Source organism: Prionailurus bengalensis, chromosome B1 (genome assembly GCF_016509475.1).
Source record: "Prionailurus bengalensis isolate Pbe53 chromosome B1, Fcat_Pben_1.1_paternal_pri, whole genome shotgun sequence".
In the NCBI taxonomy this organism is placed as follows: domain Eukaryota; kingdom Metazoa; phylum Chordata; class Mammalia; order Carnivora; family Felidae; genus Prionailurus; species Prionailurus bengalensis.
In genome coordinates, this window is record NC_057344.1 from 172,220,058 (window position 1) to 172,242,283 (window position 22,226).

Here is a 22,226-nt window from a genome sequence, read left to right on the forward strand (position 1 = left end):
GGTGCCCCAAAACTTCCCCATTTGTAAATCTGACAGAAAAAAAAAATTACAGAGCTTATTTTTTCCATGTGAGCTAAGATGAACTAGATGTGGCAAAGTGCTTGGAGAAGTGGGGGTGGAGAGCAGGCAAGGGAGGAACCCTCAGGGGGAATAGAAAGACAGAAAAAGGGACTGGGGGGCACTGGCTGGCTCAGCCGGAAGAATGTGCAACTCTTGATCTCGGGGTTGTGGGTTCGAGCTCCACGTTGGGTGTAGAGTTTACTAAAAACATAAACTTAAAAAAAATAGGGATTTTTGTGTCACACAGTAATAATTCTTTCTCCTGTCTTTTAGCTACTTATGAAACAAACACACCATTACAAAATGTTCACAAAATTCCTAGGTTCCTCTTTATGAGGCTTTGTTGTTTCTTAATTCTTAACAAAGTATAACATGGATTGGGATTTTCCCCCTTACCTCCCTTGTTAGAACAGAAAGAAAACAACCATTGGTAATTTCAGATGGTTCCATTCTGAAAAACTTATCAGTAGACAAATGTATTTCCTTTAAGGAGCACAGCGGAAGGACAGGAGGACTAAGCCTGCAGGAGATAGGAGCAAACAGGAAATAGTTAGAATGGCTCGTTTGCCAATCGAGAGAGACACTAGATTGCAACATTTTTTCTTCTGTTACGTTTTCTAATCATTTAAACAAAAATTCCCAATGAGCCTAAAATGCTGAAGCATCATAATATTATTATAAATTAAAAGCTCTAATATTTCATGTTCAGAATTTGTCATGCTTGCCAAGGCTTCCATCTCTAAACAACTATGCCAAGAATACCAGCCTTTCCACAAATTAAAAACTCTTTTCCAACTCAATAGTATGTTAACAAAAAGACTTCTATCAAAACCGGTAAATACATAGAGTAATCACAAAGGCGGAACAGAAAAAAATCCTTTACTTTCACATGTCAAAATACAAAAAGTATGACTTCCTTCCTCTGGTTACTTTTTGCACAATTACAATATAAAAATATGGCCCGTCATTTTCACTACATTATTCTTCTCAACTACTTTTTGAGTATTAACGGATGAGTTATGTAGTGCTCAAGAAAGCATATAACAGAAGACTTGGTATAAGGTCTCTAATCACTATTATGTGTAAGGTAACATTTTGGTTTTTATATTTACTATTTAATTTCTCATTCAATAGTAATAAATAATAAATAATTCTTATATTCCCATGCTTTTACAATTAAAATATATTTAATCAAGGCAATAAATATTTTCCCATGTAAGTTAAAATATCAGGAACTCTTATTAATCATTTTATATATTCTGAAAGTTTTTAAAACCATTTTTTTCAAGTTTTTATTTAAATTCCAGTCAGTTAACATACAATGTAATGTTAGTTTCAGGTACAGAACTTAGTGATGTAAAATCATTTTAAATTTATATTCATTCATTCACTATTTGCCTACTATGTGCAAGGCATATAAAGATCAATTAATTCTCAATAGTTTACAATTTGGTTGGAGAAACTAATCAGTTTATTAAATTTTTTTTAATGTTTATTTTTGAGAGAAAGAGAGAGAGAGAGAGAGAGAGAGAGAGAGAGAGCGTGAGTGGGGGAGGGGCAGAGAGAGAGGGAGACACGGAATCCGAAGCAGACTCCAGGCTCCGAGCTGTCAGCACAGAGCCGGACGTGGGGCTCAAACCACGAACCGTGAGAACATGACCTGAGCCGAAGTCAGACGCCCAACTGACTGAGCCACCCAGGCGCCCCCTAATCAGTTTGTAATAATATAAAGAAGACCCAATAAGAATGCTGAGCCAAGGAGAGACAAAATGAGGTAGTAATACAGAATAAGGCCCAATTAACTCTGGCCACAGGATAGCGCACGTGGAGACTCCACAGAGGAAGAACCACTGGTACTGTGTCTTGAAGGATAAGTTTCCCATAAGGTAAAGAAGGTATTTCTAGGCAGAAAGAAGGAAGGAAACGAAAGAAAGAAAGAAAGAAGGACACAAAAACACAAGTATCATAAAAATGTTCAGGGTGCAGCAAGTATTTCCATGTGGCTGGGACATAAGGTGAGTAAAGGGATGCAGAGGTCACTTAGGATGTAGGCAGACACGTGACCTCAAATGACATGCCAAAAGTGGCACAGAAGGTGGTGCTTAATAAGTGTTTATGCCGAATTCAGCTGAAGTATAATAGCTGTGCAGGTACTAAAGGCAAGAGAGCTAGTCCCTCCTCTCACCAACCTTGTAACCAACAAACCGAATTTCTGAGGCCTATTTATTTATGTGCTCTACATAAATAGAAATCATCAAAAACAATTTGTTCACATAAGGTAAAAAAATTCTTATGAAAAATAATGATTTATTAACAAGTTGGACATACTTAGTTCCAAAATGTAAATATGAAGGTTGGGATTTTGTCAATTTTATTAATATATTCTTAGCACCTAGAAGAGTGTCTGGTACACAGTAAGTATTCAGTTAGTGTTTAATAAATATGATATATTTTAGCTATATATGCTGTCTTTGCTAATGGTAATAATCCTAATTAAGATTGGTTAAGTGGGGTGCCTGGGTGGCTCAGTCGGTTGGGCGGCCGACTTCGGCTCAGGTCATGATCTCACGGTTCGTGAGTTCGAGCCCCGCGTCGGGCTCTGTGCTGACAGCTCGGAGCCTGGAGCCTGTTTCAGATTCTGTGTCTCCCTCTCTCTGACCCTCCCCCGTTCATGCTCTGTCTCTCTCTGTCTCAAAAATAAATAAACGTTAAAAAAAAAAAAAAAAAAGATTGGTTAAGTTACCTTACAATTACCCCTACATAACAAATTTATTTCTAAACTCCAGGTTACAGGCCATTTCTCTGAATAATAAAGGAAGTTCATATCCAGTCTCGTGGATACCTGACTTAGATGATGACATTTGGGATTTATGCAGTTGATGATATTTAGGTGAGATTTTGGATTTAGAATTGATCCTGGAATGGGTGAGGACTTGAGGATATTGGGGTGAGTTGAATGTATTTCACACATGAGACAGACATCAATTGGGGGGGGCACAGTGGACCGTTGGGGGCTGAATTGTGTCCTCCCCAAAATTTGTGTCCACTCAAAACCCAGAATGTGCCCTTATTTGGAAATAGCGTCTTTGCAGATATTTAAGAGGAGGTAATACTGGAGTAGAGTAGACCCTAAGTCCAATATTGGTGTCCCTATAAGGAGAGAGGATACAGAGACACACAGGGGAAGAGGGCCATGTGAAGACAGAGACAGAGGTTAGAATGACACAGCTACAGGCCAAGGGCACTAAAGATTGCTAGTGAACACCAGAAGCTGGGAGAGGCATAAAACAGATTCTTCCTCAGAGGCCCCAGAAGCCAACCAACCCTGCCAACACCTGACATTCATTCGGACTTCCGGTCTCCAGAACTGTGAGAGAATAAATTTCTTTTGCTATAAGTCACCAAGTTTGGGAGAGTTTGTTGTGGGAGCCTAGGAAAACAAGACACATGGCAAAAGGAATTTTGCAGATGTAATTCAGGTCTCTTAACCTTAAGCTATGCATGTTATCAGGATGGACCTGACCTAATCACATGAGCCCTTTAAATACAGGTCTATAGGGGTTCTTGGAAGATGGTAGTGGAATAGGAGGCCCCTAGGCTTGCCTTGTCCCACAAATACAATTAGATACCTATCAAATCATCCTAAATACTCCAGAAATCAATCTGAAAACTGGCAGAACAAACTCCACAACCAAAGGTAGAGAAGAGGCTACGAAGTAGGAAGTGCAGAGATTTGGCTTGGGAGAGAAATGGATCATGGTGCTGCAGTGGGTTGGGAGCTGTAATCTCAGAGAAGGGTGAGGGACAAACTAGCACACAGAAATGTACAGGAGAGACAAATCCCCATAGCAGTGGACTTGGAAAGTGAAAGGGCCTAAATTTTGTGAGTTCTTTTAACCAGCAAGGCTTAGAGCCTGGAGTTTTAGAGGAGTTTTAAAGGAGGGCATGGAGGACACTGGGGCTGCTCTTGGAGAGAAAGCAGGCAAAAACAGCAATCTGAAGAGTGCCTGGGCCACAGAGCGAGGAGGTTATTTGCTCATCTTGGAGCCTGTCCCGGATAGGCAGCATTCAATGGAGAGACCCCTCCAGGAACAAAGACATTGGCCAGTGTCATTTCCCTCCGCAGCCCCTCAACATAAGCACAGGGCCACCTGCAGGTACCAGTACGGCACCAACACTGGACACTTGCTACTTGACTTGCTTAAACCAAGCCCTGCCCCCTTGCCATCTGGAAGAACTGCCCTTTCCAGTCATGCTCGCCTCAGTCTCAGTGTGGTAGGCCCCCTCCTCTAGAAGACTGGCCCAAACCCCTACTGACACCGCATCTCCTGACCCAGGTGTTTTGGTGAGGCCTCAATTCTGGTGACAGTGGAGATATGTCTCATTTCCCAAGCAGATCAGAGCACACGTAATTAAAATGCACCATATTCAGGCCAGGAACCAAACACTGCCCACAACAGGCACAGAGAGTCTCTGCAGATAACTGGCCTGATGGATAAAGCAGTCAGGATACAACAGCAGAGCACACACAACACATTGGAGACACTCCCAGAAGTGCCAGGCCCTGGGGAAAAGGGGACCCTACACTGCAGGGCATTATAGGACCTCTTCTTCATAAAGCTATTACCCTCAAGAACAGGAGACGTAGCTAACTTTCCTAACACAGAGAAATAGACACAGAGACTTAGACAAAATGAGAAGACAGAGGAATCTGTCCCAAATGAAAGAACAAGAGAAGGTGACAGCTGGAGATGTAAGTGAAACAGAGTAACAAGCCTGATGGAGAATTTAAAGCAATGATCATAAGGATACTCACTGGATCACACCAAGGCATACTGTTGTTTACTATTAATATTGTTTTAAGTAGGCTCTACACCCAACATAGGGCTCAAACTTACAACCCCAAGATCAAGAGTTGCATGCTCTACTGACTGAGCCAGCCAGGCACTCCACCAACACACTGTAATTAAAATGGTAAAATATAGTGATAAAACAAGATTAAAAGCAGCAAGACAAGACAATTTCATACAAAGGAAACCCTGTAAGGCTATTAATGGCTTTTTCTGCAGAAACTTGCCAAGCCAGAAAGGAATGGCATGATATACTCAGAGTGCTGAATGGGAAAAACCTGCAGCCAAGAATACTCTATCCAGCAAGGCTGCAATTCAGAACCAAAGGAGAGATACAGTTTCCCAAACAAAAACTAAAGGAGTCTGTGACAATTAAACCAGTCCTGCAAGAAATATTAAAGAGGACTCTTGGAATGGAAAGGAAAGGCCAATAATGACAGTATGAAGGTAGGGAACACCAAGCAGCAAAAATGAATACTTCTTTAAAAAATCAGTGAAGGAACTCACAAAATAGAAGGATGTAAAGTATAATGCCATAAACCTGAAACATGGGGAAGACAGGAGTAAAGAAAGGGTTCAAACTGAAACAACCATCAACCTACTGTAGACTGCTACATGCAGAAGATCTTATACACAAACCTAACAGTATCAAAAACCACTAATAGGTAAAGAATAAAGAGATAGAAATCCAAATTATCACTAAAGAAGACGAGCAATCCATGAAAGAATGACAAGAACAAGAAAATCTTCAGAAACAACCACAAAACAAGTAATACAATGGCAGTAAAGACATATGTATCAATAATTACTTTGAATGTAAAAAACGTTCCAATCACAAGACATAGGGTGATAGAATGGATAAAAAACCAGACCCATCTATATGCTGCCTACAACAGACCAATTTCAGACCTAAAGACACCTGCAGATTGAAAGTGAGGGGATAGAAAAACATTTATGGTGCAAACAGATGTCAAAAGAAAGCCAGAGGGGCGGGGCACCTGGGTGGCTCAGTTGGTTAAGCAGTTAAGTAAGCATCAGACTCTTGGTTTCGGCACAGCTCATGATCTCATGGTTCGTGGGTTTGAGCCCCATATCAGAATCTGCACTGGCAGCAAAAAGTTTGCCTGGGATTCTCTGTCTCCCACTCACTCTGTTTCTGTCTCTGTCTCTGTCTCTCAAAATAAATTAATTAAAAAAAGAAAGCCAGAGTAGCAATACTTTTATCAGACAAAATTGACTTTAAAACAAAGACTATAACAAGAGGCAAAGAAGGACACCATATAATAATGGGGCAATCCAACAAGAAGATACAACAATTGTAAACATTATGCACCCAACGTGAAAGCACCCAAATACATAAAACAGTTAATAACAAACTTAAAGGAGCTAATCTCTAAGGAACATAGATGCAAAAATTCTCAACAAAATACTAGCAAACTGAATCCAACAATACATTTAAAATATCATTCACCGCAATGAAGTGGGATTTATTCCTTGGTTGCCAGGGTGGTTCACTATTTACAAATAATCAACATAATACATTACATCAATAAGAAAAAGGATAAGAACCATAAGATCATTTCAACAGATGCAGAAAAAGCATTTGACAAAGTACAATATCCATGCATGATAAAAACCCTCAACAAAGATTTAAAGGGAAAACACCTCAACATAATAAAGGCCATATATGAAAAACCCATAGCTAATGTCATCCTCAATGGGGAACTGAGAGCCTTAACCCTAAGGTCAGAAAGAGGACAAGAATGTCACTCTCACCACTTTTATTCAACATAGTACTGGACATCTTTTTTTTTTTTTAATGTTTATTTTTTGAGAGAGACAGAGTGTGAGTGGGGGACGGGCAGAGAGAGGGAGACACAGAATCCGAAGCAGGCTCCAGGCTCTGAGCTGTCAGCACAGAGCCTGATGCAGGGCTCGAACTCACGAGCTGTGAAATCATGACCTGAGCCAAAGTCAGTCGCTCAACCGACTGAGCCACCCAGGCGCCCCCTTTTATTTTTTTAAGTTTATTTATTTATTTATTTTGAGGGGGAGAGAGAGATAGAGAGGGAAGGGGCAGAAAGACAGGGAGAAAGAGAGAGAAAGAGAGAGAGAGACAGAGAATCCCAAGCAGGCTCCACAGAACCCAACATGGGTCTCAATGTCACCAACCATGACATCATGACCTGAGCCAAAACCAAGAGTTGGACCCTTAAACAACTGAGCCACCCAGGTGCCCCAAGGTGTCATATATTTTTAGATCTATTCCTTATTTTGATGCCCACAGTTTAGATGGAATATTATTGCTTATCCTCTCTCCCTCTATTTTATTGCAGCATTTTACCCAGAAACTACCTGAATTGTTTAGGCTATTTTTACCTCAGTCCTTGTGAGGGACAAAGGCTACAAGGAGCTTAGAAATGTGTTTTCAGGTAATAAACATCCAATTCAATAATTTTGCTTTTCCTTTCTTTTTTTTGAAGTTGTTAAACTTATTTTGACAGAGGGTGTGTGTGTGTGCAAGCGAAAGAGGAACAGAGAGAGGGGGAGAGAGAGAGAATCCCAGGCAGACTTCATGTTCAGTGCAGATTATGCAGGCCTCGATCTCACGACCATGAGTCCACGACCACAAGATCATGACCTGAACCAGTATCAAGAGACAGACACTTAACCAACTGAGCCACCCAGGCGCCCCTCTGTCTCCTTTCTAAGTTTATTTTATATACTTTTCTTGTACTGCACTGAGGCATAAATGTATAAGTCGGGATATAAAGTTCAGGCCCAGTTTATCCAGAAATCAATCAACTCAAAGCCAAAATGCATTTAGCTTTACCAACGATAACAACGAAAAGAATTTTTAGTAGTACAAGAGAATGCTCATGCCAATCCATCATAAAGACTACAGAATCTGTTATAGTTGTAAGAAATTAGGTTGTTTGGTCATGTTAAAGTATAACAAGAAGGATGTGGAACGTCTTTAAATAACTTAAAAATCATAATCATTCATGCTCAGAATATTTGAGTTCAGAGCAATCCTTTCCTTTCTTACCTATAAGGTTGTACCTTAATCCCATGGTCTTGAAATTCCAGTGCTTTCTTAACAACACCTTCATTTTCTTCTGGATAAACTGAACACGTGCAATAAACAACTGCTTGAGCTTTAGTAACTATATGCAAAGAAGGTAGTAATTAATAATAATGGCCCCATTAACAATCCTAAACAGACTTATGTTTCCAAACATCTATTTGATACTAATACCACATGGTTTTGATGGGAATGATTTCCATAGATGCTTGCATTATTCCCCTCTTCAAAACATGTATTAGTAACATAGTCTGTGGCCAATAAGTAAAGTAAATCTAACTGAATTGTATGGAAATTGAAATTTTTTTTCTTTTTCTCTCAAGTTTTTATATAAATTCCAGTGTAATAGTTTCAGGTGAAGAATTTAGTGATTCATCACTTACATATAATACTCAGTGCTCACCATAAGTGCATTCCTTAATCCCCCTCACCCATTTATCCTATTCCCCTGCCCACCTCCCCTCCAGTAACCATCAGTTTGTTCTCTATAACGAAGAATCTGTTTTATGGTTTGTCTCTCTCTTCCCACCCCACCCCCCATTCATTTGTTTTGCTTCTTAAATTCAACATGAGTGAAATCATATGGTATTTGTCTTTCTTTGACTGACTTATTTCACTTAGCATTATACTCTCTAGCTCCATCCACATCATTGCAAATGGCAAGACTTCATTTTTTATGGCTGAGTAATATGCCATTGTGTATGTATAGATATGGATGATACAGATATAGATGACACATCTTCTTTATCCATTCATCAGTCAATGGACATTTGGGCTCTTTCCATAGTTTATCTATAGTTGGTAATGCTGCTATAAACATCAGGGTGCACGTATTCCTTCAAATCAGTATTTTTGTATCTTTTGGGTAAATAGTGTAGTGGCTGGATCATAGGGTAGTTCTATTTTTAACTTTTCTTTTTTTTTTAATTTTTTTTTTAACATTTATTTATTTTTGAGACAGAGAGAGACAGAGCATGAACAGGGGAGGGGCAGAGAGAGGGGGAGACACAGAATCGGAAACAGGCTCCAGGCTTTGAGGCATCAGCCCAGAGCCCGACTTGGGGCTCGAACTCACGGACTGCGAGAGCGTGACCTGAGCTAAAGTCGGACACTTAACCGACTGTGCCACCCAGGCGCCCCTATTTTTAACTTTTCAAGGAAACTCCATACTGTTTTCCACAGTGGCTGCACCACTTTGCATTTCTACCAACAGTGCAAGAGGGTTCCCCTTTCTCCACATCCTCACCAACACCTGTTGTTTCCTGTGTTGTTCATTTTAGCCATTCTGACTAAATGATTTAGTATTTAGACATATTTGTATTTCCTTGATAGTGGGGATGTTGAGCATCTTTTCATGTGTCTGTTAGCCATCTGGATATCTTCTTTGGAAAACTGTCTGTTCGTGTCCTTTTTTACCCATTTCTTAACTATATTATTTGGTTTTTGGGTGTTGATTTTGATAAGTTCTTCATAGATTTTGGATACTAACCCTTTATTAGATATGTCATTTGCAAATATCTTCTCCCATTCTGAAAGCTGTCTTTTAGTTTTGTTGATGGTTTCCTTTCCTGTGCAGAAGCTTTTTTATCTTGATGAAGTACCAATAGTTTATTTTTGCGTTTGTGTCCCTTGCCTCAGGCGACCTATCTAATAAGAAGTTGCTATGTCTGAAGTCAAAGAGGTTACTGCCTGTGTTCTCCAATAGGATTTTGATGGTTTCCTGTCTCACATTTACATCTTCCATCCATTTTCAATTTATTTTTATGTGTGGTGTAAGAAAGTGGCCCAGTTTCATTTTTTGCATGTTGCTGTCTAGTTTTCTCAACACCATTTGTTGAAGAGACTGTCTTTTTCCCATTGGCTATTCTTTCCTGCTTTGTTGAAGTTTAGTTGACCTATCATGGTCAACTTCTGGGTTTTCTATTCTATTGATCTATGTGTCTATTTTTGTGCCAGTACCATACTGTTTTGATTACTACAGCTTGAATATAATATAGCTTGAAGTCCAGAATTTTTGCTGTCTCCAGCTTTGCTTTGCTTTGCTTTGCTTTTTCAAGATTGCTTTGGCTATTCGGGGTCTTTTGTGGTTCCAAATAAATTTTAGGATTCTTTGTTCTAGCTCTGTGAAAACTTCTGGTGGTATTTTGATAAGGATTGCATTACATGTGTAACTTGCTTTGGGTATCATAGACATTTTAACAATATTTGTTCTTCTAATCCATGAGCATGGATTGTTTTTCCATTTCTTTGTGTCATCTTCAATTTCTTTCATCAGTGTTTTATAGTTTTCAGAGTATATATATTTTACATCTTTGGATAGGTTTATTCCCAGGTATTTTATGGCTTTTGGTGCAATTCCTTAATCAATTCCTTAATTTCTCTTTCTGCTGTTCATTATTGGTGTTTAGAAATGGAACAGAATTCTGTACATTTGTTTTGTATCCTGAATTCTGTACATTTGTTTTGTATCCTGAAACTTTAGTGAATTCATGTATCAGTTCTAGTAATTTTTTGGTGAGTCTTTTGGGTCTTCTATATAGACTATCATGTCATCTGCAAATAGTGCAAGTTTGACTTCTTTCTTGCTGATTTACATGCCTTTTTACTTCTTTTTGTTGTCTGATTGCTAAGGCTAGGACTTCTAGTACTATGTTAAATGGCAGTGGTGAGAGTAGACATCCTTGTCTTGTTCCTGACCATAGAGGAAAAGCTCTGTCTTTCCCCATTAAGGATGATACTAGTTGTGGGTTTTATATATGTGGCCTTTATTCTGTTGAGGTATGTTCCCTCTAAATCTACTTATTGAAGGCTTTTATCATGAATAATGTTGTATTTTGTCAAATGCTTTTTCTGCATCTATTGAGAGGATCATATGGTTCTTATCCTTAATGTAGTATATCATGTTGATTGATTTGCCAATGTTAAACCACCCTTGCAGCCCAGGAGTAAATCCCTCTTCACCGTGGTGAATGATTCTTTTAATGTAGTGTTGAATTTGATTCACTAGCATTTTGTTGACAATTTAGGTAGGTATCCATATTCATCAGGGATATTGGCCTGTAGTTCTCTTTATTTTTTTAACATTTATTTATTTTTGAGAGAGACAGAGCACAAGCACAGGAGGGGCCTAGAGAAAGGGAGACACAGAATCCAAAGCAGTCTCCAGGCTCTGAACTGTCAGCACAGAACCTGATGAGGGGCCCAAACCCACGAACTGCAGGATCATGACTTGAGCCGAAGTTGGACACTTAACTGACTGAGCCACTTGGGTAGCCCTGTAGTTCTCTTTTTTAGTGGAGCCTTTATCTGGTTTTGGAATCAGGGTAATGCTGGCCTCATACAAAAGGTTTGGAAGTTTTCCTTCAATTTCTATTTTTTTGAGCAGTTTGAGAAGAATATATATTAACTCTTTTTTAAATGTTTGGTAGAATTCCTCCTATGGAGCCAGCTGGCCATGGACTTTGTTTATTGGGAGATTTTTGATTATTGATTCAATTTCTTTGCTGGTTATTGGTCCATTCAAGTTTTCTATTTCTTCCTGTGTCAGTTTTGGTAGTTTATATGTTTCTAGGAATTTATTGATTTCTTCCAGATTGTCCAATTTGTTGGCATATAGTTTTCATAATATTCTCTTATTATTTCTGTGGTGTTGGTTGTTACTTCTCCTGTCTTACTTGTGATTTTGTTTATTTGGGTGCTTTCTCTTTTTTTCTTGATAAGTTTGGCTAGGGGTGTATCAATTTTATTAATTTTTTTCAAAGAACCAGTTCCTGGTTTCATTGATCTGTTTGGAAATTGAAAATACAATCAACGTGACTGACCTAGTTACAAACACAAACAAAAATAGTGCAGATTACCATGAGCTTGATACTTCAGCCATTCTCCCACAAGTCATATCACATAACTAGTTAAAAGGACTGTAGAAACAGACTTAGATGTGAATCCCAATTATGTTACTTACTGCTATATGATGCTGGGAAAATTACTTAAAACTCTCAGATTTTTCATCTGTGAGATAATACTACTACCTGCAATTCACCCGTTTATTCACCCATATCAAGCACCTACTATAAGCTAAGCACTATTCTAGCATCTAAGATACATAGACAAAAATCTCTGGCCTTGGGGAGATTCTTCGCCATGTTTTATTGATATGATAAGACACAGATACATAGGAAAATCATGTAGTATCTTTAGGTGTAGAGAAACAGTGTAGAGAAAAAGCAGGGATGGAGGATAGTTGTAGGTGATGATACTGTAATTTTAAACAAAGTTGAGAAAGCATCAAAAAATTCAAAAAATTATTTACCAACTTTCTAATCTTCCAACTAACTTATTTCATATTATCATATATATATATGTGTGTATATATATATGTGTGTATATATATATATATATATATATACACACACACACGTATTATCATATTATCACAGAGCCTGACACAGGGCTCGAACTCACGGACCACAAGATCACGACCTGAGCTAAAGTTGGTCACCCAACCAACTGAGCCACCCAGGCGCCCCTACATATTATCATGTTTAAATTAATGTTTATTAGAGCATCAACTAAAAAAGCAGACCTGCTCTGTGCTTACCATTTGCCTTATTTCTACCTCATTATGTTATATCTTTATTTACTGAATTATCTATATCTGTATACTTATCTTTGAGCCTTTGGAGATCAGGATTTATTCACACTCATATCCCTAACATCCAACATAATGCCTGACCCAGAGTAGGCACTTGATAAACATGCACTGAATTAATAATAGTTTATGTAATTTCTCAGAGACTTCTCCATTTTCCACATCCATATCCATTTGAGGGCAATGCTCCTCAAAATCTAAATGGTACTCAAATCTAAATGGAGTGATTGAAACAATAAAATAAATACCTAAAGACCTCATTTACTCAGACTTCAACTTACTCAGGCTTTATTTATAATTGTACTTCTCTATTAATCTCTATTTAACACTAAGAGACTTAAGAGTTTGATTAAAATTTGGATTGTAGAATATGGCCAGGCACAATGACAACAGAAAAATTACATCAAATAAGAAGCCAAAGAAAAGAAACAGAGAAAATAAAACTGTTCTATCATGGATATACATAACTATTTTACTCCAGCATTAAGCAACTGTCCTTGCTAACTTATGCTACAAATGATAGTACAACATCTATTTTTAAAAGACAGGTTGAGGGGCGCCTGGGTGGCTCAGTCGGTTGACCATCTGACTTCGGCTCAGGTCATGATCTCACAGTCTGTGAGTTTGAGCCCCGTGTCAGGCTCTGTGCTGACAGCTTGGAGCCTGGAGCCTGCTTCGGATTCTGTGTCTCCCTCTCTCTCTGCCCCACCCCTGCTCATGCTCTGTCTCTCTGTCTCAAAAATAAATAAAAACATTTAAAAAAATAATAAAAGACAGGTTGAATTGGTAAAAATAAATACTTTGATATTGGAAGGTGCTAAGGCTGAGTGTTCTGGAAAAGTCACTTATGGCTCACACTTCATTGCCTGATTATAATAGATAAATGAAGTATTAATGTTTCTAAGATTTACAATGTATTTTAAGATTGAACTGATAATAAACTTACATTTCATTGCATGTGTTAGCTGTTCATATTGCTGTTGAACAAGAATGTGAAGTTTATCTTCTGATGTACCTCCTTGAGAGAAATCTTTAAGTAAACCTGTATCTAAAAGCAAAGAAATACTTTTAAATATATCACTATTAGGTGTTTTTCATATATTGCTATAATCACATTGTTTAATTTTTCAATCATTTCCCCTATTTTCTTTAAATGTTCGTTTATTTTTGAGAGAGACAGAGTGTAAGGGGAAGGGAAAAGAGAGAGGGAACCACAGAATCTGAAGCAGGTTCCAGGCTCTGAGCTGTCAGCACAGAGCTGGACGTGGGGCCTGAACTCATGAACAGGGAGATCATGACCTAAGCCGAAGTTAGATAGTTAACCAACTGAGCCACCCAGGCGCCCCAACCATTTTCCCTATTAATAATATTAATATATTAATAAATATTTAATATTAATATTTAATAAATATTAATAATATTTATTAAAACTAAATAAAGAGCATTATAAAAATGCTGAGTCAAAATTAAAAAACGAAATAAGGGTAATTTTGTTTAGTTTGGTTTTAGTATTGTTTTTCTTTCTTCTTTAAGTTCTTCTGAGATAGTCATCCTACAAGCTAACTTAGATTAGGTTCTGTCATTTAGGCACAGAAGCGAGAATGCTGTAAGTGTGGAGCCTAATAGAGGAAAAGAAAAAAGATTTATTTCCAAGGCAGAAACTGATGAGCTATAATCAGAGCTGAGACGGAAAGAACACAAAAGGATACAGTTAAAAACATTAACTTACCGAAAGAAATTTTGGAAGGAAAGAATTCAGAGAAGTAAATCTAGTCTACATAGATTAAGAAACAGATCAAGAAGCTCTTAAAGTAACTTAAAAAATTTTCAAAACATACTTCTTATAATATTAACTAGGATGTATTGAATACTACTTTGTATACAGTATTTTATTTGTCAACCCCCTGAAACATTATTATCCCTTTTAACATTAAGAAAACTGTTCAACCATACATTAAACCACTTATCTGAGGTCATATAGCTACTAGGTGAAGAGCCATATTTTAGCTCAGAAATCTGACCAGAGTCCAAACTTTTAACTTCTCTTTATTCTGCCTCTCAGTAAGTCCCTGGAGTAGGAGAGCCAATTATTTATGCCATATATTTGGCTGTTCCCCATTCTAGTAATATCAGTAAAGGTTAATTAAACTCCATTTCTTCCCAATTTATTTTTACACTTCACATTTTTCTCTCTCTCTTCACCATTTTTTTTTAATTTTTTTTCAACGTTTTTATTTATTTTTGGGGGGACAGAGAGAGACAGAGCATGAACGGGGGAGGGGCAGAGAGAGAGGGAGACACAGAATCGGAAACAGGCTCCAGGCTCCGAGCCATCAGCCCAGAGCCTGACGCGGGGCTCGAACTCATGGACCGCGAGATCGTGACCTGGCTGAAGTCGGACGCTTAACCGACGGCGCCACCCAGGCGCCCCTCTTCACCACTTTTAAAAGGACTATTTATACATTATTATACTATAAAACCACATCAATTTACCTCTTTCACCCCATTTTATTGTATGTATTTTTTAATAATTTATTGTCACATTAGCTAACATACAGTGTATACAGTGTAGTCTTGGCTTCAGGAGTAGATTCCTGTGATTCATCACTCACATACAACATCCATGTTTCTGTAGCATAGTGGTTATCACATTCGCCTCACAATATCCAGTGCTCATCCCAACAAGTACCCTCCTCAATGCCCATCTCCCATTTTCCCCGGCCCCCCAACCCCCCACCCTCATCAACCCTCAGTTTGTTTTCTATATTTAAGAGTCTCTTATGGTTTGCCTCCCTCTCTGTAACTTATTTTTCCTTCCCTTCCCCCATGGTCTTTTGTTAAGTTTCTCAAATTCCACATTTGTTATGAGAAAACATGATATCTGTCTTTTTCTGACTGGCTTGTTTCACTTAGCATAATACCCTCCAGTTCCATCCACGTTGTTGCAAATGGCAAGGTTTCATTCTTTTTCATCACCAAGTAGTATTCCATTGTATATATATGCCACGTCTTCTTTATCCATTCATCAGTTAATGGACATCTTGGCTCTTTCCATAACTTGGCTATTTTCAAAAAAATTTTTTTAATGTTTATTTATTTTTGAGAGAAAGACAGACAGAGTGTGAGCAGGGGAGGGGCGGAGAGAGAGGAAGACACAGAATCCAAAGCAGGCTCCAGGCTCTGAGCTGGCAGCACAGAACCCGATGTGGGGCTCAAACTCACAAACCTGGAGATCATGACCTGAGCCAAAGTCAGACGCTTACCCGACTGAGCCACCCAGGTGCCCCCAAACTTTGGCTATTGTTGAAAGTGCTGCTATAAACTTGGGGCACATGTGCCCCTACGAATCAGCCCTCCTGTATTCTTTGGGTAAATTCCTAGCAGTGCTATTGCTTCATCCCATTTTAAAATAATTCCCAGTTATTAGCAAGGAACAATTTCATGTATTCTTCAATGTTTCTCACATTTTTCAATGTTAAAATGTTTTTCAAACTAATTCATGATTTTTCCCTTCCACCTAGTATCCAAGTCTTTTCAATTCATCCCCACTAAACTTATTAGTCATATTTCTACCCTTGGCACTAGGTCAACAGCTTCTTATTTGCTCTGGCTATTACTTCCTCAGAGGAAACCCTCCTTTTTCCAGGTTTGCCAAAGACGACTTCTTGGCTTATCCTCTTGCCTCTTCAGCAAAGTTTTCAGAACATTGCTAATACCTAGGAAACTTTTAAAAATAATTTTTTTTTTAAGTTTATTTGAGAGAAAGAGTGCATGTGAGAGCAGGGAAGGGGCAGAGAGAGAGGGAGAGAGAGAATCCCAAGCAGGCTCCACACAGTTAGCACAGAGCCCGATGCAGGGCTCCATCCCATGAACTGTGAGATCATGACCTGAACCAAAATCAAGAGTTGGATGCTTAATGGACTGAGCCACCCAGGTGCCCCCAGGAAACTTTTTACTTTCTCCCTTTTCGTCTCTTGTGGTTCCCTTTGAGCTCCTCTCCCAACCCCGAGTTCATTTTTACCTGTGGTTTATTTTTTTCTGCATTCCCACTTCAAAATGACCCAGAATAAGGCCAGAGTTTCTCAGTTGGGAGCTCTAACTCTCTTCACTGCTATGTCTATTATAGCTGCAGCTATCCCCTCCCCTCTTTTCCTATGTCTACTAATTCTTCTTATTTGATTATTTCCCAGTTAACATAGAAAGTTTCTCAGCTCACTATTCTCCACTTGAATTGGTTATTCTGTTTTACTCTCACTGCGAGGACATTTTCCATAGCAAGTCAAAAATTCCACGGGGTGCAGTGTAAACCCAGTTCCAGACTGTCCGGTATTGTGGAATGTGCTAACTAATCTGAATTTGAATCCCAGCTTCTCTATTTACTATTTAAGCAACTTGTGAGATTTCTCAGAGTCTTGTTCCCCTCCCCCACTGTGAAACAGCGATAACAAAAGAACACTATCCTCAAAAAGTTATTGTGAATATTAAGTGATAGTGATGGGTGCCACCTAGAATAGTGACTGGGACATACTTGTGCACAATAAATATGAGTTTCTTTCCCTCCATTTTTGTTCTCACTTTTGATCCTGACCTTGCTAGAAACAGAAAGCAAGTATTCACTATCTGCTGAATGTTGGTGAAATGTCTTCCTTATCTAATATTCTAGTTAACCTCATTCAACTAGGGCCTTCAATAGGAACAGATTACAGTAAGAATGCATTTCAGTCAATGCACGGCCATACACTGTGGTTTAAAAAGTGGCTCAGAGCGCCAGCCTCAGAGTCAGAGCTGCTGTGTTTGAATCTGGGCTCTGACGCTAGTCACATGGCCCTGGGACACTTCTACACCTCTGGGCCTCAGATTCTGAACTTGCAAAATGTAGAGGTAAGAGTACAGTATCCGTGGTTTTGCTTTCTGCAGTTTCAGTTACTGGAGGTCAACCACAGTCCTGGAAGCAGATAATCCTTTTTCTGCCGAATCAGCAGAAGATCACTAGGAACTTAAGGCTACATCATAGTGCCTACGTCACTCACTTGGCTTTATCTCATCATGGAGGTAGGCATTTTGTCATCTTACATCATCACAAGAAGGGTAAGTACAGTACAGTAAGATATTTTGAAAAAGAAACCACATTCACATAACTTTCATTTCGGAATATTGTTATGACTGCTCTATTTTATTATTGTTGTTATTAATATCTTACTGTGCCTGATTTATAAACTGAACTTTATCATAGGGGCATATGTACAGGGAAAAATGTAGTATACATAGGGTTCAGTGATATCTATGGTTTCAGGCATCCACTGGGGGTCTTGCAACAAATCCCCACAGATAAGGGGACACTACTGTAACTAACTCATTGAGTTCTTGTGAGGATTTGGTGAAATAAAGCAAAGTGCTTAGCTCAGTGCCTTATATATGAGTGCTCAATAAATGGTAATGTTAATATTTTATAATTTCTTAAAGAAGTAAAGTATTTCTAGAATTAATACTTAATCTGAAGTATTAATATCAGAAAACATACATACTAGGGATTATAGAAGTCTTGAGTTTGAAATAGTGTGATTATAATTTAATTAGGATCATTTTAGAGCACAGTCTGTAGAGTTTGGCTGATCTAAATTTGAATTCTAGCTCTGCTACTAACTAGAGCTTGTGTGACCTTATAAAAATGAATTAATCTTTCTGAGTCTCAGTATTTTCATCTATAAAATGCTGATAAATTTTAATGCCTATATCTTGAGCACTGGTATATACCAGAAGAGCATACTGGCCAACATGTGTTCTGATTACCTACATCATTCCTATTATTAAATATTTTTAGGGCACCTGGGTGGCTCAGTCAGCTGAGCGTCTGACTTTGGCTCAGGTCATGATCTCACGCTTTGTGAGTCGGAGCCCCACATAGGGCTCACTACTACGGTGAGCCTGTCAGTACAGAGCCTGCTTCAGACCCTCTCCCCACTCTTTCCCCCTCCCCTGCTTGTGCTCTTTCAAAAACAAATAAATATTAATAAATAAATAATTTTAATATTCCCCCTTGCCCATATCACAAAGGATTGCTATAAGTATTCAATGAAACAATGAATGTAAAGTACTTTACACATTGTAAGTGCTCTATACATGGTAGCTATTCATTAATAAGATATATTTGATATGTCATTTTAGTGATTTTAAATAATTTTAGACATTTATCAACAAATTTCAATAATTTATAAATGAAAAATTTTTAAAGTACCTTCATGCTCATTTAATATAAACTCCACTGGATTACTAACACCCAGTCCTGAGCAGCGAGGAAGCAGCAGAATCACTTTAACTTTCTGCAATCTATGATCTTTTGATTCAATGTTCAGAAATGCCTCATGAAGTATTTCAATATCTTGGAGGGAAAAAAACAGAACAATTAGTGCAAAAATATTCATTAAAAACCTTAATACAGTATGTAATTAGATCTATTTATCATTGTTCATTTTTTTACTGTTTATTTATTTTGAAAGACAGAGCAAGCAGGAAAGGGGCAGAAAGACGGGGGGACAGAGGATCCGAAGCAGGCTTGGTGCCAACAGCAGAGAGCCAGATGCAGGGCTCAGACTCACCAACCATGAGATCATGACCTGAGCCGAAGCTGAAGTCAAACACTCAAATGACTGAGCCACCCAGATGCCCCTATCATTTTTCATTTTTAAATCCTCAGCCTCACAAAAAGTCATCTCATATAGTCAGAAAAGAGAGCTATTCTCTGATAACTTATCAGAGTTAACACATGAATTCTTTCTCCTTCACTTGAGAGAACAATTTTGAAATTTAAATATCTCCTACATAAAATATAATTTTTCATTCTGAACTTCAGATTACTTTTTTTTTTTGAGAGAGAGAGAGAGAGAGAGAGAGGGCACAAGTGAGCGAGGGGCGGGGGGGGGGGGTGGGCAGAGAGAGAGAATCCCATCAGGGGCAGAGAAAGAGAGGGAGAGAGAAGCAGGGCTTACCCAAAGCAGGGCTCATATACGCCCGAAGCAGGGCTTGAGCTCACCCAAAACAGAGCTCAAACCATGAGATCATGACCTGAGCCAAAATCAGATGCTTAACCGACTGAGCCACCTAGGTGCCCTGAACTTCAGATTCTTTTAAAATACTATGACATAGTGGAGGGAAATGGGCTTTGGGGGCAGAGACACCCAAGGATGACTCCCAACTTCGGTATTTACTAGCTGCGTGGCTTAATCTCTCTGAGCCCCCATTTTCTCACTCATAAAATGGGATAACAATGCCTGCCTCATCTAATTGTGGTGAAGACTGAAATAAAGCAGTTTAGGATGGTGCCTAGCACATAGTAAATGCTCAGTGTTGGTTATTTCCCTTTCCCATTGTAATCTCCTTTTATATTCCATCTTCCTCAGAGAAAAAATGGGTCTCAGTAGCATTTATGAGGCAGTCTAATGTTCCTTAAGGACTTTAGTTTAGTTGGAAGGAAGTCTGCCCTCACTGAGTATAATAATCTGTGTCCCTATCTTCAGGCCACCCCTCCACTTATGCAATGACTCCCAGTCCCCTCACCTGCTAAGGAGTCATCACTAAAATTGTTCCCCCACCCCCTTTCTCTTGTCTGATCACCCTGTTCATCTTCCTATTCTGTCTGTTTTGAAACTGTTTTGTTGTTTTTTTTTTTTTAATTACTGGGCCTTTTCCTTTTTTTTTCTTTCTATTTTTAACTTTCGATTGGAAAAGTTCAAACATACAAAAACACACATAAAAACATAATAATTCTCAAGTACCCATCATGGAGATTCAACAGTGAACCATTCATGCTCAATCCTGTTTCATCTACATCTGTACCCACTTCCACCCCAACCCATATTATTTTAAATCTATAAATATTTCACCACATAGCTCTAACTCCTTTAAAAATATAACCACACAAATTAAAAAAAATAAGAATTCCTTATCATCATTAAAAAATAATGGCATCCAATCATGGCTCAAATTTCCCCATAGTCTCACACATGACAAAAGTTTTTTACAATTTGTTTGAATCAGGATTTTAATAAAGTACATACATTGCAATTAGTTGATAAGCCTTATTTTAAATTTCTTCTTATTGATAGGTTCCCTTTCCATTTTTTTTTACAACTTATTCCCTAATGAAACATGGTTATTTGTGCTACGGACAGCTTTTCTACAGTCTGGATTTTGCTAATTGCTTCCCTAGAGTGTACTCTAACATGTTCCTGTGTTCTGTGCTTCTTATAACTTACTAGTTGTATCTTTAGAAGCTTAATTAGATTCTGGCTTTTTTTTTTCTTTTTCTTTCCTTTTTTTTGGTGGGGGGGTGTGGAGAGAGTGGAGAGGGGAGCAAAACTACTTCACAAGTGATGTCATATTTATCCACTAAGTTATCTTTCTGGCACCAGCAAAGAGGTTGCAAAATAGTCCGATTTTAATTCTGTCACCTATTTTAATTCTGTCATACCTTTTTCATATTAGCTAGAATACTTCTAAAAGAAGAAACTTCCTTCCTCTACTGCTTGGTTACTTAGAGGTTCCTATTCTCTCTTGGTAACTCGGTAAAAATTCAGAGGGTAACTGGAAGTGAAATGTTGGGTCATTGGTATGTACATATTCAATTTAATGATTAATGCTAGCTTTCTAGAGTGATTGCACAAGTTTACAGTCCCACCAGCTGTGTTTGAGCCTTCCCAATGCTCTTTACCTTGCCAGTACATGGTACTGCCAATATTTTTCATTTTAATCATTCTGTGGACATGTGGCGGTAAGTTGTGATTTTAATTGCATTTCCCTGATTAGTAATGGGATTGATGACTTTCACTTTTTTTTTTTTTTTTTTTTTTTTTTTTTTTTTTTGGCATTTGGATATCCTCTTTTGTGAAATGCCTGGTCATGTCTCTTGCACATTTTCCAGTTAGGTTGTCTATTCATTGTTAATTTGTAAGAATTCTTTATACACTGTGGATAAAAACTCTTCACTAGTTTATATGTTCCCTCTCTACAGTTTGCCTTTGCACTCTCTTAATCTTAATGCACAGAAATTTAAAATTTTTCAAAAGTTTACTACAGTCCAATTTATAAATCTTTTCTTTTATGATTAGTGCTTTATGCGTCCTGTTTAAGAAATCTGCCAATCCCAGTCATTAAGTGTTTCTCCTATAATAAATTCTAGGAGACTCTAGATTTGTATTGATGGTGTGAAGTACAGGTCAGTTTCATTTTTTCTACCCCCATTTACTGAAAAAAAAAAAAAATCTCAGTACTCTACAGTGTCATGTGGCTTGAACTGAATCCATGAAGATCAACTTGGAGAGAAAGGTCATCTTTATAACATTGAATTTTTCAGTTCATGAACCTGATTTATTCTTAGATTTGGTTAGGTCTTTGGTCTTTCAGTAATGGTCTATAGTTTTATGAGGAGGTCTTACACATCTTTTATTAGATGTACTCCTAAATGTGTTATGGTTTTTGGTACTATTATAAAAGATACCTGCTTCATTTTCAAATTTTCATTTTTGGCAGGTAGAAATTGAATTTGTATGCTGACTTTGTATCTATCAACCTTACAAAAATCATTTGT

The 22,226-nt window shown here is 38.1% G+C and overlaps 1 protein-coding gene across 2 annotated transcripts in view; it reads right to left on the reverse strand.

Moving 5' to 3' along the window:
• The window catches only part of NSUN7 (NOP2/Sun RNA methyltransferase family member 7), a 53,714-nt gene that overhangs the window by 1,995 nt on the left and 29,493 nt on the right, over positions 1-22,226 (reverse strand). For both annotated transcript variants that reach the window (XM_043572798.1, XM_043572799.1), the window contains exons 8-11: positions 18,879-19,022; positions 13,590-13,691; positions 7,960-8,077; positions 457-580 (exon numbers count right to left, since the gene is read on the reverse strand). In XM_043572798.1, the coding sequence (XP_043428733.1) occupies positions 457-580; positions 7,960-8,077; positions 13,590-13,691; positions 18,879-19,022 (488 nt within the window). The remainder of the gene's footprint in view (positions 1-456; positions 581-7,959; positions 8,078-13,589; positions 13,692-18,878; positions 19,023-22,226) is intronic.